We start from the raw sequence: 18,833 nt of genomic DNA on the forward strand, positions 1-18,833 counted from the left end.
TGAAACAGCCATGTTAACACTTCTAAATAGCTCATCCTAATTCAATTTACACATTGCTCACTTGACCGGAGTAAACACATATTAAGAGTTTGGCTTAAAAATACTTCTATCTTCAGCAAATTCTCTCCAGTTCTGTAGCAAAGAGCTGTGGATTTTCTGGGGTCGTGCATTAAGGTTGTGGGATTTGGAACTGAGACCCAAAAAGCACTGTATTTTTGTGTGTTTCCTCTTCCTGAGATAACTTTTCCTGGTTTCCCTTCGTTTTGGGAAAAGGCCCTTTCCTCCTCAAAAGGCCCTTTCCTCCTGTGTCCTGCTGACCAGTGTCTGCAGTGTGGTTGGGTCTGGGAGTCGGTGTGCGGAACATGGAGCAGACGTTCTGTGCCGGAGGTGTTTGGGAGCGCGGTTTTAGAGGAAAGTGAGATGATGTGTTTCACCAACTGCTAAGGCTGGGCAAGAGGGAAAGATATTTTGTCCATGCCATCTTGTAAATGTGTTCCTTGATCTTCCTGCAAGTCTTTCAGTTTTACAGGAAGCCTCTTCTTGCCATGCATATTCTGTTTGTTTAGCAACTGTGATCTCACCTACACAGCCTGTGCAGAATTGCTTCCAGGAGATCTTTTTTCCCTCGTTTCTCCAGTAATAGCTCACAAAAAAAGGTTTACATAATATTTCAACATTGCTTAAGGCAGAAAAGATCCAAACTTCGTAGATGGTTTTGAAATGTTTTAGCTGATTAAACACTCTGCTCTACCGCTTTTGCACAGTTTTGCCATGGACATCTGTTTTTTACCTGCAAGGGTTTATTTGTAAAATTAGATGAGTATTTCATGGGCACTTCCAGCTTACTTGTTTCTAAAGAGCACCCAAAACTTGTAATGAAAAGCAGTAGGCAAGTATTAGGTGTTGGCACTGCATTCTGCAGTTGAATTTTACAGAGAGCCTGAAGGTTCATGAAGTGTCAGGATGATGTGATTGAGGAAACTTCCCTTCCAGAGACTTTAAATGTGATAATACAGATAGGGCCAGAGTTCTCATTTTATTATTCAGGTTGACTGGAATTGGCATTTGTTTCATTAGAAGTTTGAGAAGTGTTTGGTTTCTGCTTTTAGGGAAACATTGGAGGATTACTGTCATAGAGACAAATGTTGATGGGTGCAAAGTTTCAACCATTTTCCGTTCTTTTCCAGTGTTACAACATGTAATTTTCATTTCCCTGTTTGCTTTGCTTTGCACAGTATTTCAATGGTGTGGGACAAAATATAGCCCCCGAAGAGAAGAGAGGTCAGGGCAAAGAAGGAAATACAAATTTCAGAGATGGTTGCAGGAGCTGGGGGCTGGAGGAGGCGGCGGCCGTTTGAAGAGGTGTAGCCAGGAATCTAAGAAACCCAAAAGCTATTTCTAAGGCTCATTCCAAATGTTTCTAATTTCATTCATATCTTTTTGTTTCCTTTACTGCTTAACTGGGACAAGGAACTAAAGCCAGGAAAGTCCAATCATAGTGGGAAACAAAAACCTAAATATTGGAGAGAGAAAAAAGGCTGTTCTTTGCAAAGCAGTTCTGCCTTTTGCTTGTCTCCCATTGTTGGTGTTACTGTGGAAAATGTATAACATCACTCTTTTGGAAAGTGTTAAAACCTGTTCAAGTAAAGATGGTTTATATAGTTTAACATGGAAGAACTACAGGATATCTATTTCTTTACCATTTGCCTAATAATAAGTGAGCCTGTTGACCTCTGCTGGACTATTACAAATGTGAAACTTGGCACTCAAAATTGCTTGCTCTAAATTTTCCAGTTGCTTTCTCTTTTTCCATTTGATGTCATCCTGCCAACTAGTGATTTTATTATTATAAACAGGACATTGTATTCACTTTTAAGAAGAAATATGAAGCTGAAGGTAAAATTACAAACTGCAGTTTCTCAGCTGGCAAAATACAAAACAATGAGCTAAAAATACTGAGCAGAGAAAGGGTGCTGTGGCAGGGAACTCTGAAATATCTACAAGATGGATGTGTTCTGAGGAGCAGAAACTGGCTGATTTCAACTGAGCCGGGCTGAGCTCCTGAGAATCACCAAATGGTTCAGGTTGGGAGACCACTCTGGAGGTTATCTACTCCAACCCTTTGCTCAAACCTAGAGCAGGCTGCTTGGGGCTATGTCTGGGGATTGGCTATCTCAAAAAATGAAGATTCCACAGCCCTCTGAGGAACATGTTCTAGAGTTCAGAAAAATGTGTGTGTTTTTCACCTTTAAGTAGAATCTCCTGTGTTTTGTGCCCATAGCCTCTTGTCCTGTTGCTGAATACTATTGGAAATTGTCTGGCTCTGTCTTCTTTACTGCCTACCATCAGGTGTATTTTCACATTGAAAAGATCTCCCTGCCTGAGCCTTCTCTTCTCAAAGCTGAACAAGCCCAGCTCTCTCAGCCTCTTGTTGGATGCTCTGATTCCTTAATCATCGTTGAGACCCTTCAGCAAAGTCGCACCAGTGTGCTGATGTCTTCCTGGTACTGGGAAGCCCAGAACTGGACACTGCACTCCAGCTGTGGTCTCATCAGTGCCAAGCAGAGGGGAGGGATTGAAGGAACACATCCTTAAGCCTTCTGGCAGCACTTCCTCTGCAGCCCAGGAGGCTGTTGCCCAACTATCCTACAGTGACATGTTGGTTCATGTTTAGCTTGTCCATCAGTACACCAGGTGCCTTTTTGCCAAGCTGCTTTCCAGCTGGTTGTTCCCTAGCTGGGACTGGTGCACAGGGTTAATCCTCTCCATATGCAGGACTCTCTTTTTCCCTTTGAGCTTCATGAGATTCCCATCAGCCCATTTCTCTGCCGAGGTCCCTCTGAATGGCAGTGCGATTGTCCGTTCCTCCCACGAGGCTAAAAGACCTGGAGGGCGGCAGGCTGGGGACAGCAAGGATCCACTGCACTGGCAGGAGACAGTTAATGCTGACCTGCTTCCCTTGCAGGGCAGAGTTAATGAACTTTGCTCTTGGCAGACAAAGCGCTCAAACGCAATGAAGCTCTCAGTTAAAATTTGCATCTCGGTATTTCAGCATGTGACCTCAGTTGGAACTGATCCAAGTTATTGAAGGCCAAATTGTAATTTTGGCTGCCCATTCAGAAATGTGGCATCCTTCCTCTGTTGATAAGAAGAGCAGAGGTGCTCTGCTGTGTCCCTGTGCCTGCTGGTGAGGGAAGCTCTGTAGCACTGTCGGTACCTGCACTGCAGTTCCGCCCACTTCGTTTCCTTCTCATGGAGTGTTGCAGCTGGTAACAGGGATTAGCAGTGAGTACAGTAAGGGTTTGTCATCATAGCCTTTGCTGTAGGTGCCCGAGGAGATTATTGGCTGATAAAATTAGAGGTGATGGTAAAAATGTCAGCCTTGGGCTGTGCAAGGGGTGTTGGAGGAAAGCAGTCAGTCTCTGAAACAGATGTCTTTTCAAGGCAGGTGGACAACTTTAGTTAGAAATGAGTACAAGTCAGATAAAACATCATTAAACAGCTTGTTTCCTGGAGATTTTCCACTACAAAAAGCTAGAGTTAAGTAGAGCAAGACTTACTCAGCTATAATAGGATATGTAAAAATGCTCTGGTTTCTGATGGAAACTGAGAAATGACTTGTTTAGCAAACGTATAAGCAATATTGCTGCAGAACTGAATGTTATCTTGGTGTGGAGTGGAGACACAAACAGGGCCCGATTATAATCTCTGCCCTCTCACTGAGCTGTTCTGTGACTAATTAAATGTTCTCCATAGAGAGATACATGGCATATAAGGGATTACTCAGTGATGTCAAAGTATATCAGATCCAGTCTCACTATAACAGGATTGATTCCAGAACGTAGTGATGATGACTGTACCTACTCTGGGTACTTCTGCTGTCCAGGTAATCTGGGGAAGTCTACTTTTCTTGGACTGATGAGGAGAGCTCTCCATTCTCTCCCATTAGCTGAGTAAGTAAAACTTGGAGTAAATATGGTGCTGCTGTAAAAATGATGGTGATTCAGCTTCTTGCTTCTGGTTGGTTTCTTTGGGCCCTCATCTCTGTTTTCATAACATTGTCTACTACACTGCAGCTGCAGCAGTTGTGGTGGCACTGGTTTGTACAAAATGATACGTGGTCTGTGCTCTCAGACATTGTTGTTACCAGTGGCTGGTGTACACAGACACATGAGCAACTACACCCGTGTTTTATCTTGCAGGAAGGTGCATGTGACCATTGGAAGTGCAGCTTCAAGCAGAATTGGTGGTGTGTAGTTGGACAGGATTATTGCTTTCTGATCTTGTAGGCCATCACACCTAAGCTTGCTTTGTTAAAAATCTGCTTAGTTGTGGAAAAAACAGTAATAATTTTGTGCCTAGGTTGTTATACACACTGTCATTTTCCTGCCTGGATGATGAGAGAATGGAGAGAAAAACAGAGGGAGATGAGAATAAAATCTTTAATAAATTTGAGAATGTGTCTGTTTCTTGCTAGATTCCACTGGATCACAAGATGGAGTTTTGATGAGCAGAAGAAAGTGTCAAGTCCAGGTCCTTAAGTGACTGGCTTGTACAAGGATTGAACCCACAACCTTGGCATGAGTAGCACCACGCTCTAACCAACAGAGCTGCTCATTACAAGGAGCAGTGTTTTCCTCATGGCTCCGCTCAGGTGGAGTGCTATGAAGCATGCTTTGAGCTGTCCATCTGTCCTCAGGTTTTTGGGTGATTGGATCATTGTTATCAGGCTATTCTCAGATCCTTACTCTGTAAAAAAAAAAAAAAAAGCACCAACCCATAAATCATTATATAGGTGGCACACATGCAGGTGTATGAGGCACAGTTGTCCTGGAGATATCACAGCATGGATTAGAAATGGGACAGTTTGGAAGAGACTAACAAAAATATTCTGGGAGATAAGGGATTGATTTACAAGGAAGGATTAACTGTTCAATGTGTATTTGCCAAAACTGAAACTAGGAGTTTGTGAAAGATATAGTGGTTGATAGTTAAAAATATGTGGACTAAAATGAAAAAATGAGAATCATTTACAGTGGTGGGAGGATAGAAAGGGGTGTTACGAGGACAAGTAAGGTGAAGCAAAGAGGAAACCTTTCTTGTCCAACCCAAAATAGAATGTAGTGTAGACTGCTAAAGAAAGTACTGGAAACACCATCACTTAATACCATACTGGAGAAAGTCCCTGCAAATGTATTGTCATGAGTAGCCCAGCTCTGACCTCTGGGGGTTGGATGACCTAATGTCTCTTCCATTTCTAGCTCTGTGCATCTATGATTAAGGTAGTTTATATAATGCAAGTGCATTTTCAATTACACTCTGCCTTCTTGCGTGGGATAGTGGAGGTGCAGAGAACTCATTATATTTGTGTCACAATTACAGCATGACTTGTGGGAAATACTGCTGGTGCTTGGTCTCCCAGAGACTCTGATCTCATTTATATATATATTTTGGCTGTTCGAGCCATATAGGTGTGTTACAAGACTGCAGTGCTACTTTTTTCCCATCTTCCCCCTTACTTGGAGGCCATAAATATGGAGGAAATATTGGAAGGATAAGTAGAAGGAATAATTGATTCTGGTTCGGCAATCCAGTGCGCGGGCCTTGGTGAAAATGTTGAAGTTTATCGTTGTAGATGTGTAATACATCAGGAGTCATTGTCAGCTGCTCTCTTGGACCAAGGTCTATTTTCTGAACCAGAATAGGACATTAGCTAAAACATAAACACAGAGATATTAAAAAGAACAGTACTGGCTAGATGGGCTTTCAATGCATTTTATGCTGTACTGGATTTTTGTGGGGCTTGTAACACACAGTGTTTGGAGGGGATAGTTTTTGCTTCCAATTATTTTATAATTTTGGTTAATTTTGAAATTTATGCACCGTGCCAAGAGAGTTTTGTGATATGTCAAGTATCTTTGTTAGTGTGTTACAGGGCATTCAGAGTGCCATCAGAGATTTGTCAGGGTACTTCTGTTGCAGGCATATTTTTAAAATATATTCCTTTTAAGAGGCTGTCTTGGAAGCAGCGACTCTCGGGTTTTAACTAAGATCTGCCAGCATCAAGTGTGACAAATGTGGTAGACACTACATGTAATAGATGTCTTTAGGAGTGGAATGTTGAAGTCTCTAAAATGTTCAGGCACTGATTGGTCTCTGAAATGTCTCTTGGAGAAAGAGTTCTTCATCCCATGTGAGTGATGAATATTGGCAGAATTGGCCCCATGCTTATTGGCGCTTTATAACAAACCTGCACAGACACCGTGGTTGAGCTGGGTTTTCTTGTGATTGAAGAACAAGATTGATTTTTGTGGTTGCCATAACAATTGGATTGTTGTGTGAAAAAATGTTAGTAGCATTCACTGGAGTGAGTTGACAGCTCTAGGATGCCTGTTCCCAAATTAAAACAACTGTTTCCAGCTCTGAGAAATGGTCTCTCTTTAACTTTTTCAAGATGGAGCTCAGCAGGGTCTTAGAAATGACCCGAAGAGCTTAAAGATTCTAAAAGTGCCTTTGATGCTTAATTTTAAAATGCCAGCTTTGAGCTGGAGTTAATAAGAGTAAACCAGGAGGCTGAGCTTTCACTCCCACCAGGCTATTGTATGTACTCACGAAGTGGAGAGGACAGGACAATCTAAAGGAGTCCCTAGAAGAATGTAAATGCACTGCAAATGTCTAGACATGCAGTCACTCGTACTGTAAATGTCTTACCACTGACATAGTCAAGTTTAAAGAAGGCTTGCACTGCTGAAACTTTAATAAACAAAAAGATGGTCATTACTGTCTCACCTCCAGCTGCAGCAGTCTGGGCTTTGAAAAAGGCTGATGCTTCTGCAAAAGATTCAGCTTGGTCCTTCAGGATCCATTGTTTGACAGGAGGGACTGTGGGCCATGAGCACTGAGCCTGGGGCAGGGCAGGATGGCAATGTGTGGGTAGCCACTGAGCTTCTTGAATCTACAATTGTGCAGTGTTTGACTGCTGGAATTCTAGACAGCAGGTTTCAGTCACCTTTTCCAGGCTAGTGGATGCTGTGGCTTCTGGTGTGTTCTTTGTTCTCTTTTCTTGTTGTTTTGGATGTGCTGGTCTTTGTGAATGACCAGTAGACATCTCAGGAGACTGCTTCAGTCTGAAAGTTAGCCATGGGAGAGAGTCTGGATGGGGAGGTGAATAAGGTGATTAGGTTCAGACATCTTAATTCTATCAGCTTCCTGAGACAGAGAAGGGGAGAGGGAGGTGCTGATCTCTTCTTCCTGGTTACAGGATGTGTAGGAAAGGTTCAAAGCTGCACCAAGGGAAGTTTAGACTGGATGTGAGGAAGCGTTTCCTTACAGAGAGGGTGTTTGAACACTGTAGCGGGTCTCCTAGAGAGGTGGTCAATGCCCCAAGCTTGTCAGTGTTTAAGAGATGCCTGGAAAATGTCTTTAACAATGTGCTTGAACTTGGTCAGCCCCGAACTGATCAGGCAGTTGGACCAACAGTGATCATTGTTGGTCCCTTCCAACTGAAATAGTTCTATTCTATTCCATTTAATTCCCTTTCCTTCCATTCCAGCTCCTGTCTCTGGGTTTCTTGTTCAAAGACTTTTGGTGGGTCACTTCTCAGCCTATTTCTTTTGTGCTCTGGTTTTCTTGCAGAGGCACCCAGCTCTCTCTTTCTCTCTTGTGAGACTTGGCAGCCTAAAGTCTGCCCACAGCCTCATCCCTCAGCAGTCCAAGTTCAGGGAAATGGCAAAGTTGGGGCTTCAGCCAACTTTGAGTTGGTGGTGGCTGCAGCCAGGACCAGGAGTGGTGCACAGGAGCATGGGCATGGGTTTGCTGCCCAGCTGACTTGTGCTTGCAGTGCCTGGATGAAGTTCTTCCATCCTTCGATTTCCCTGATTCCTGAATAGCTGGGTCATACTTGCTTCTGCCTCCTGCAAATGGTTACATCAGCTGCTAAGGACAACATCTTGCTTCATGAAGTGTTTTCTGATGCTCTTGTGGGTACATGCAGTTCTCTGGACTGGTCTTTCATGGTTGTTGGCATTTATTAGTGGTGAAAATTTGGGCTCCACTGGTTGAGTTGACTCATCTGTGTGCTGCTGGCTGGGAAGACCATTGAGTTGTTTGTTTCAGGAGGATGTGCTTGGTGCTGCTTTGTCTACTGTGTACAAACTGGTGCTTTTCTCTATCAGCAACACCAAGCTACTTTTACAGAAAATCGCTTTGCCCAACAACGAGCCATGGCAGAAACTTGGCCTCTAATACAGTCTGAGCCCATGGCTTACAATTGCAATGCTTCATCTTGATCCAAGCAGCCTTCCATTCAAACAAAGAGGGAGCCCTGACCACTGGTACTTGTAATTTCCTTGTGCCATAGGTGTTCATATTCTGTCATTAAACTAACAATATGTTGAATTCTGAACAGTTTAACTGGCAAAAATTTATACATTGTACCAAACCTTTAGGCACCAGCTCTACAGTATTTTCTCTGCTGATTCTTGTACATACCTTTGCATAGATGTATGTATTTGCCCAAAGAAAAACAAACTGCTGTTGCGATCCTGTGATCTGTGAATGTTGTAATTACCATGACGGTAATTCCAACTCACCAACAAACTACTTATCTTACCTCTACTGCTGCACTAGTCATTTATTTTAAGGCCTGTTAAAGGTAAAAAGACTAACTGCTCTGCAGACATGCTTGTCTGCTTTAATTAGTCTTCCTGAAGCTGTGCAAAGAGCAACTGCACTTAATTATCTTTCCTTAAATTAGGATTGATATACCAGCCTGTAGATGTTGACACCGTCGTTACTGTCTAATAAACTAAGTGCTCTATCCTGCAATTTTTTTTCCCAGGTGGTTGATTTGCATGGTGACAGGGCCGGCTTTAGCAGTGCCCTTGTCACTGTCTCAGGGCTGGAGGTGGCTGGGTCAGCACTGCCAGGGGCTGGGCAGTCTGTGTGGCTCGTGCTTTCCTGGCTCTTGCTCGCCAGGCCCACCATGCTCAGTGCAGATCGTTCCACTGATCCTCCCAAACTCTTGCAAGCATTGCCTTGCTCTGGTGCTCGAACCCTCTGGCCACAAGGAGGAGGGAGGAAAGATTTTATTCTTCCATTGACAGAAACTCCATGCCAGAGCAAGTCCACCCACCTCTGCAAACCTGCACTAAACATCTGTTTTGCATGAAGAGTGTCCTGTAAGAAGTGGAAGTTTCCACACTGAAATTTTTGTTTTCAATGAGTGCTGGGGGTTTCTTAAAGGCACATGTTTACCTCTAGTCCTTTCTAGCATGAAGACCAGAAAATCTCTTAACTCTGTGTGTCTCTATCTCCTAAACAGTTTTCCTTTAACCAAATTGTGTGTTATGTTGGAACAAGTGGACTTGGATCCTCTCATTACTTTTACAAAGTATGTTTTGACAATTTGAAATGAATAAAACAGACTTTTATTAAGTGTGATGACAATGAGAGATGGCTCCTTCAGGGCCTTTAAAGAAGGGGGAGAGGGGAATGATCGAGCTTCTTAACCCACAAGATCACCTTGATGCTTCTCCAGAAGCTGGAGACAGCTGCCAATTCATATATACCTGTGGTCAGTGCAAATGTGCAAGTATGTAGCCCTGAGTGTAAGCAACATCTTTGTTAGCAGGTGCATAAAAAGTTCTATTCCTTGTGGTTGAATCATACAAACCACTGCAGGTCGGTCTTGTTATTGGTTACAGTCAGAAATGTGGTCTGATCTCTCTGAGATCCCTTGTGCCACAGCCCTTGGGGTATTGCACAGCCAGACAGTTTGGTCAGGGGAGGAATTCGAATGGCTCCTTCCTCTTCACAGGGCAGACTTGCCCCATAGCTGAGAGCAATGTTGTTTCTTCACCCAGATGGTTTTTGTCAGCTGCCTCCAGGGTTCTCAGTGGGGTGTGTGCAAGGGTGGCTGGTGTGGGTGTCAAGGGAGGGGACAGCTTGCAGAACAGCAGGCAGGGTGCTCTACCCACACCCAGCCTTTCCTCCCCTGGCTTCTCATTGCCTTGCCTGATTTTCTGGAATAAGAGACAGCTCTCTGCAGTGTCCTGAATATAAAAGTGATACCATTAGGCCTGGAGGAGAAGCAGGAGGAGATAGCTGAGAACATACCTACCTTGGAGACCTTGCCCTGGAGGAGGACATATGTGGGGTACTGCCCTTGGGCTCAGTGCTGCCATCCCATCACTCAGTGGATTGATTGCTTTCCCACCTACCAGCCCCGGTTCCTATAGCCATCTGAAACTTCTCCAGTAATAGAAACTGAAAACCAGAAATATAATTAATCACACTTTATAATGCAGTTAGTGGTGAGCGTAATTCATTTAGAAACTTCAGTGAGGTGTTTGCCTGTGTGCCAGGATTATCTCACTGCTGTGAACTTTGAGCTCTGCTTGCAGATCAGCTTCTCTTTTCCCACTGACTACCTGGCCATGGGCTCTGCAACATTTCTGCAGCATCTTTGTGCCAGGGAGTATAATTCCTTGTTTTACTTGCTCAGTTACTTTCTCACCTCACCTTGCAGTCTGTGCCCAGAATAAACTGCCTGTGACAATCTACAGGTTCAAGTCCCTTGAGTAGTTTTAAAGGAGAGGCAAATCTGAGCCTGGTGGTTAAATGTATCTGAGCTGGTGAGAAATGCTAAATCAGAATTTGTCTGGACCCCTCGTCAGCTTTGCATCTGTGAATTTAAGTGTCTCAGACGGCTGTGAGCCGTCTGTGCCTGCTGTTCACCTGAGAGGCTGCTCAGAGCCCAGCCAGCTTGTCCTGAAGGGCAGCAGGCTGAGCACAAAGCACTGCCTGGGGAGGTTGGGGCTGCCCCACTGGCCCCAAAGGTTTGAGCTCTCTGAACTGGGGCCACCACTGGCCTCTATAATACTTGACCAGCCAAATACATCTCAGCAAAGCGACCAGTTAGTTGCCACCATTGTTTAAATGTGTTCAAAATTTGGCTCCTCTGGATTTCTACTCTCTTCTTTCCAGGGCAGGCTGCAAATGTGCACTTTGTTGAAACCGATCTGTTAATTTTTAAACTGCCTGGAGCTATGATTCGCAATGGGTGGCAGATGCTTGTGGTAGCAAGCCCTGAACATCTGGGATAAGCTATCTATTCCCCTGACACAGGAACCCACATTCTCTTTGAAGAAGCTCTTAACCTTTTTCTTGCTCACTTATCAGATAAAATAAGCCATTCATGTCCATTCAGTTGACTCTTTTAAATGAAGTAACTTAAAGATTTACTGGATGTGGCTGGGGGGACTTTATACCCTGTGCATTAGTGGGAGCTGGTGTAAATACATGCAGGCTGGCACACATGCATGTCCCCATACTGCTTGTATTATAGGAGTGTCTATCTGCATATGCAGTCTCCCTAAAGAGAGTTGCATGGTACCTTGGAGTGAAATTTTAAGGAATATATATTTATGGAAGTAAGGTTGTTTGCAAACCTTTAAAAATGGGTTGATTTCCAGTGCTGGATATCTAGGCAGCAACAGATCAAAGTCCCGGTGTAGCTGAAAGATTTTATATCTTTCAGTGTCACAGTCTCTTAATTTGTTTAGATGCATGCAAAGGATCAGAAACTAACGTGCATCTGGGGATTAAGGCAGCTTTGCTATCCAATCTGAAAGCCAGCATATTCCAAAAGATTTTCAAAGTCTCGGAAGGCAGTGAAGTGCTTTACTGATTTTTATGTCTTTGAAAATCTCTGTTTAGTGTGCCTGGTGGAATTATATAAATACATACTGCCAGCTGTCTGACACCAGCAGATACCACCCAGAGCATTTAAGTACTGAAGTGGTGGGTCTGTGAAGTTGGGGACATCGCTCTCATTGTGAGAACACCCATACAGAAAGACTAAGACTTGCTAATTCCATATGACACCTGCTCCTTTAAAAATTCGCTCTAATTTTCTCACCTCTCCTACCCCAGGAGTATAACAGTGGTTATGTTGTAAGAAAAATAATACATGTTTGCATTATACATCTCTAGAAGGGAGTTGCCATTGTGATATGAGTCTGTTGCAAAGAGAAGAAAAGCAGCAGTCGGATTTCTTCCTTGGCAGCCTCAGCCTGTGCCATTGTGCTCAGGGATCTTTTAACTAGGGAGGGGCTGGACTTATCCTAAAGGTTAAGATACAAGCAGAATAAACCAGCAAACCCATTCTTTTACTGTCTTCACTGCTCTTCAGCTCCAGTCCCACATTCACAGTGCTTGGGTGAACTCTGCTGTAGTCCAGGGGTCTGGCCAAGAAGTTGATGTAGGGCAGCCCAGGATGAAGGGAGGGCCTGAAGCAGGAGCTTAGGAAGTTTTATTTGTTGAGTGCTTCAGATTTTGGGTCTCACTAGTGCCAGTCTCTGCTCTAGGAAACATGATGGTTTCTGAGTCAGATGCTCTATTTGTTCCACCTGTGTGGCCCTAGACTGTATCTGTGGTCCTGGTGTTCCTGTCATCCACTGCTACAGGACATACATGTGAGCCTTCCAGAGCAGGGCTACATATTCCAGGTGCCACCTAGTACAGCACATCTGAAAGGATGTTCAGCTTTTCCTGAGCACCAAGTTGATTTGTAAGATCTAATGAGCTGATTTGGAGTTCTCACTTTCTGTAACTTTCACGATGTTGGCTATGGAACCTGCTTTTCCCTTTGGTGCAGAATTGGCAGTGTAGATGATATAAAGTACTGCACCTCTTGGGTGTCTTTACTGAGACCAAAACTCTGTCAATTTTGTTACTATTGAGCTTGGTATACATGTTTCAGTGCCTCTGCTCCATGCTAGCTGTGCTCATGGAGAGTCAGATGCTGTGATATCTACTCTGTTGCACGGGGATGGGGGTTATTTGTGTTCCACTTAACTTTGCAATTAAGAACACTCTATTTTTACTCTAGCTGCAAGGCATCGGGACTTTTTCCTGCCTGTTTCTTTGTAGTGAACTTGATGGGCTAAATTGTTTAGCTTTAGTGGAGGAATATCTGTAATGAAATGAAAGCTGCTAAGAGCAAGCAGTTAAGCCAAAAAAGAAAAATGAAAAAATACCCAAGGAGATTCACTTGTCTAAATACCTTTTTTTTTTTTAGTACATTGCATTTAGACTTCAGATGAGATTGGAAGATGTTTCAACACAGTCTTCTGAAAACACAGTTGTTGTTATTGTCTGGATATCTGTGATGAGCTCTGTGTTTTGATACCTTCTTCATGACTGGGAGATAAATTTTCCTTTTCTTCTTTTTTCTTTGGATAGGAAAGAATGCATTTTCACCATCGACCCATCAACTGCCAGAGATCTTGATGATGCTTTGTCCTGTAAACAACTCCCTGACGGTATGAGATATATTTTACAAAATACTTCTAGTGTTTGTATTTAGCTGTAGACACATTTGTATCTGTAATTTGTCCTGAGGTATTCTTTACCAAATATAAGTAGAGTAATAAACTAGTTTTTCTCTTGTTGTTTTAATTGCTTGTTTTCAGAAATTGTAGAGCAGACATCTTCAAGCTGCACTCAGTCTTGGTGTCAGATAATGCAGAGCCACAGTGTTTTGCATAAACAGAGCTGTAATTTGATTTGAGCAGATCTCAGCTGTCTTCTGTCATTATGGGAGTTACAGCTAAATAGCTAATGCACCAATCCTGCAGACTGAAGTCTGGGGAAACTTTGACCTTATATACACAGTCTGTGGGTAAAGGATCCAGTATTTTTAAGGTCACTGGCTGGATTGTTTTTTGGTGTTTATGGGATGCTGGGAATTGTCAGATGAGCACAGTGTGCCTTATAAGTTGTGGTTTTCTTCTTCTTCCCTTTTGAGCTTTGTCTTCTGCCTTATTTGTACTTTTACTCTGCTGTAAGCCAACAGAACAGAAAGTAAAGCTCCAGAAGCCAAATCTTGATGATTCTGATGAAAGGAACTTCTCTCTTGTAAGCTTGCTTTGCCATCCTAGTTCTGCTCATTTAGTTTGAATATTGCATGATTAGATTAGCCTATCCACCACTAATAATGAAGCTAAAGTGATTTTTTTGGGTGTGGGTTTAGTTTTTCTTGCTCTTGCTTATCATCGCAATATGATGATATCAAAGACATAATTTTTTTGGGTTGGTTTCATTCTGTGTGTTTTGACCAGTGAATTACCATGTCATTTAGGCCCAGGTACAGAGTACTATCACAGTGCCATAAAACTGATAAAAAAGCAGAGGTGAAAGAAAATTTGAAGCCTATAAAATTAATTGTGCTGTACGATAGCAGTTTTGAGGCAAAATTAAGGAAAAATTGCCATTTTGTTTCACAGAAAATGTAAACAGTCTTCTTGAGAGATCTTAAGCTGAACTCTGTTCTCTCTCTTTCCACTTTGTCATCTCAATTTACTGTAGGTTTATGACAGTGTTGTGATCCCACAGGTCCTCAGAAACTCTGGCTTCTGAGCCTTTACTGCTCTCATAAGTGTGGGTTTTAGATGCTACAGGAGCTGGTTTGTGGTGCATACATCTGCATTGTTCTTTCATCCATAAGCCATTTGGAGAAAATGTTCAGGGAAAATACCAGTTTGAACAAGAATTCTTCTTTCCCAGAAAGTCTGCAAAACCATTGCAGAGCTGCCACTAGTACTTGGGGCTTATGGGCTAGTGATCAGGGATGTGGCCACCATTGAGTCTGCCTTATCTTTCTGACCCTGACAGAGGAGAAAATCCAAGGGCAGAGAAGTGAATGCACCTGCTGGTGGCTGTGCCATCTCAAAGGCCTTTGGTAACCACCATGTTTCATTTTCCATGAACCATTAGGTGGGAGCCTGTTCCAGCAGCCCTTTCTGTGCCAGATCTCTGCGTTTTGGCTGGAGCTGTAGGTCCTCGTTTCACCCTGGTCTCAGTGAGAAGATGCTCTGAGCTGGAGCCTTCTTTAAGAGTGGCCTTATCTGTGCCTGTCTTGGGCATTGTGTGCTCAGCCTCTCCTTCTGGCTTGTGATCAGCTGTGAGAGTGGTGCTCACACTCACAGAATTTCACATGGCAAGTTTCACAGAATATTCTGAGTTGGAAGGGACCCATAGGGATCATTGAATTCAGCTCTTAAGTGAATGGCCCTCACAGGCATCACAGCCATGACCTTGGTGTTATTAACACCATGCTCTAATCTCACTCCATTGCTGTCTCAGCCTTTGGCTAAGGAAAGTCATTCCCTGGAGAAGCCATTTTGATGAATCCTAGGGACCAGATTTTAAATCAGTATGGAAAGAACCAACATGGAAATACCCTTTCATTTCTTTGGAAATCTCTGGTGTTTATTCTGAAGAGACCTTGTGGCTCAGAAGGAAGTACAGACAGGAAACTAGGTGCTGATGGTCTTGGATGCAGTTATGATCCGTTCAGGAGGGAGCTGAGGAGTGGAGCGGGAGTGGCTGCAGGGAGCCCCTCTGCATCCTTGGAGCAGGCCTGGTGGCTGGCTGGCCAGCTCACTTTGGCTTCCTGAGCAGGCACAGGAAGGAAATCTCAGCACTGTATCTGTGCTTCAGTGGTTTTTTAAAACTTGAAAAATCTCTAAAGCAGAGATGTCCAGTCTAGTAGCTGGAATCATCTCCATTTTTAAGGTTCCTGATATCACTCAAGGAGATGCCTGTAGAGTCTTTTAGTGAACATGAGTAATAAAAACAACTAAGAACTGATGGGCTCTTGTCCTTTATCCTCTCAGTGTGCTGCTATTTGAGGCACAAACTTGATGCAGCATTTCGTGGACCTTCTCCTCTGCCCACTGTGGTTCAGCACTGAAATTCTGAATTCCAAAGGTTAAATTTTTCAAATACTTTCTGATCTGAAGAACCCAATAAAAACATTATTTTGTGAGCCTCCTATAAGGGATATCTGTTTCACATGCAGTTGGCAATATAAGATGTATTTTGTGCCCATTTTTAAGGTGTCACCTTAGAGATACAGAGCTTGTTGTCCACGAGACAAGGTGTTGGATCCTCAGCCAGGGTATGAGCAGCCAAAAATAGTGCTGAGAGTCCTTTGGGGTGACTTCTTTGTATTCACTTGCTTGCAAAGCTACAGCTGTTCCCAGCTCTTCGGTGTTTAGGAGAGCCCCTGTGGGAACCTCAATCATGTGCTTAATAGAAACTTTTGACATGTTTTGGAGATACCCTGAGGAATTTTGGCTTTAAAAGTTGCTATGCTAGCTGTAATTAGTATGACAAAGAAGAGACGTTGTAGACCTTAAGAGCTTATCCAGGTCTGGCAAGGCTGCGTCTCTCACGAGGGCAAAGTTGTGTTAAGAGTTAACACAGCTTTTATTCAAAATGTAAACGTGGTTACGAGAAATTATTAGTTTTTCCATCTCTTTTGCCCATATGTAAAACACTTAAAAAACCCCCACCGTAAAATCCCAACATGAGCAAACCACATATCTTGGCATCCTCATGATGTCAGGAGATCTCCAAAAATCGACAGAGAATGTAGAACCCGATTCAGAAAATGTCTCTCTGTTGGTGTATAGCACCTTGAATTACTACTAAAAACCCACACTCATTACCTGTACTTCTTTTATCAGGCAGGTAAATCAGGGCATTTCAGAAGATTTTGGAGAATGAAATTGGGTTTGTCCTCAAGTATTTGTTGTTAATTTATTCAAGATTGTGACAGTTTCTTTGCCTTGAAGGATCTTAGGCAACAAGCAGAGAGACAAGGGACTGTCTTTGCACCTTTGTGAAATTTTAAAACTTCTCAGTGTGGCCCCTGTGAGTGGATGGAGGACGCTCCTGAGCTACGTCCTCAGTAAAAGGTGGAAAGGAATCTTTCTGACGAAGTAGTCCACAAATCTGTCATGAAAAACTACCCGGTAGCAGAGTGTCACTAGCAAAGGCAGCATGGGATGGCTGTGGGAAGAGCTGTATTTTTAATGGAGCTTGCAGTAGGATATTGCAGCAGTTGGAAACTTTTCCAGGGATATATGTCCTAAGTGGGCCAGTCTGGTTTTGAGAGGATTTTATATTGGAGTCTGTTTTTGATTAACGGTCGTGCTCCTCGTTATTGTTTAATGATAGCAGTAGGGAGGTGAGCTTGCTGTTCACATTTGTGAGTGTATATTTTAAAAGAGATCAGCTCCAATAAAGAAGGAAAATAGGGTTATTTATGTAACAGCTGCAGAAATATGAACAAACGGTACTCCATTTAGATGACTCAGCATAACCTTGGAGTAAAAGATGGCTCTGGCCTGCACCTAGTTTCTACACCCTTTGTAGAGCTGTTTCAGAGTAGCTTGAGGTTTTAAATAAGTTCATTTCAGTCCATGCTCTTTTGTGATCCTTTCTGCACGTCTTCTAGAAAATTACTGCAGCCAGGAGTGCACAGCAGAACTGTTCTCAGGCCGTGCAGATGTTGCAGACCTTCACAGAAAATAACTGTACTGCTTTTAAGCCTGAATGTTTTCACTCAAGGTTCAGAGGTTTAAAGATTTATTCTGATCTCAGCACGTAAGAGCTGGTAAGATTAGGAGACCTGGTGTGGCACCAGGCGGGTTTCTCACACTTGCCAAATTTCTTCTGGGAATTACCTGCCAGTGGTGTTTGTATTTCTGGCAGTGCACACTGCTGATGCAGTTGTGTTCGAAGGCTGCTTACTGGAAGGAACAGAAATGAAATCTGGCACATGTCAAGGCAGACGATTCCATCTTGTGAAAGGTCAGGCTGCGATGGGAAAGGATGCAGCAGAAATGATTGGGATGTATTCCTGAGGGGTCGTCTTAACCTATGTGCAGGTCTTTTGATGCTGATCTCAAAGTGGAGCTTTGGGCCATTCTGATAGAGCTTCTGTGCATCTTTTTGTGTGTATATTGATATGGTTCTCACTGTTGTTCTTTCATTCCTGTATCCCTGCAATCTTTACAAAATAATACAGGTTTAAGTAATTTAAATCTTTTTCTAGGAGAAGTTGTTGGATGGCAAAATAGAGATATATTGTACAGACTGTTTGCCCTAGTTTTCATGTCCTTAGTGACACTGGTTGTCTGCATTTTGGAACGAGGCCATACATAGATACATCCATTGAATCTTCCCAGTGTTTATGTTCTTCTGCTTTCATCCTTATTCTTTCCTCATGTAGGTTGCAAACACTTGGGATGTTTTAATTCTGCATTGTTGTGTGCACTTATATTTTGCTTTTTAACACATAAATATTCCCTCTTCTATTCAGCTTTGTCCCCCTGGACACTTAAGGACTGTAGGGGGAAATTCGCATGGTACAGGACCCTTCAGCTAATCCCCTTCACCCCTTCAGGACAGAATATTGGGAGAGTTTGTAATTGGAGTCTTGCTGGGCTGACTTCCTTAAGATAAATACTGAAGAATGGAGTAGTGTTGAATCAAAAGTTACATTATGAAATTACCATGCTTCCTTCTTTATAAGATATATAAGATGAAAAGACACCAGACCCGGAGAGAAAATGACAGAGACACATTTATGTATGAGTCAAATGTAAAATGACCATAAACTGCAATTTATTTAAATTTACTGCAGGAGCTAAATATGGGAAAATTAAAGAAGACCTACAAGGAGTGGGATTGTGTGTAACATTTGGTCAGGTTTTGCTTTAGTATCAGACATAATTAGCTGGTCTCTCCTGTTACCTGCTGATTAGTTTGGTGGGGTTTTGTTGTGTCACTGGCAAAGTGAAAAAGACATATTACAGTGATTAAAAACAGGTGCATATCCTTTCTTCCTATCAAGGGCTTGTGGTTGCAGAGTCTTTGAAATACGCAAAATGCCCTCAGATCTGTGCCAAATCCAGGTCCCTGCTGCATCCCACAGTGGGCTCCTGTGTAACGCTGGGAACTGCAGCATGTGCAGTATA

At 43.0% G+C, this 18,833-nt stretch overlaps 1 protein-coding gene across 2 annotated transcripts in view; it reads left to right on the forward strand.

Moving 5' to 3' along the window:
* The window catches only part of DIS3L2 (DIS3 like 3'-5' exoribonuclease 2), a 183,218-nt gene that overhangs the window by 80,113 nt on the left and 84,272 nt on the right, over window positions 1-18,833 (forward strand). For both annotated transcript variants that reach the window (XM_050307968.1, XM_050307969.1), the window contains exon 11: window positions 13,246-13,325. In XM_050307968.1, the coding sequence (XP_050163925.1) occupies window positions 13,246-13,325 (80 nt within the window). The remainder of the gene's footprint in view (window positions 1-13,245; window positions 13,326-18,833) is intronic.

This window comes from Myiozetetes cayanensis, unplaced genomic scaffold (genome assembly GCF_022539395.1).
Source record: "Myiozetetes cayanensis isolate MyiCay16 unplaced genomic scaffold, myiCay2020 scf13, whole genome shotgun sequence".
Taxonomy (NCBI): domain Eukaryota; kingdom Metazoa; phylum Chordata; class Aves; order Passeriformes; family Tyrannidae; genus Myiozetetes; species Myiozetetes cayanensis.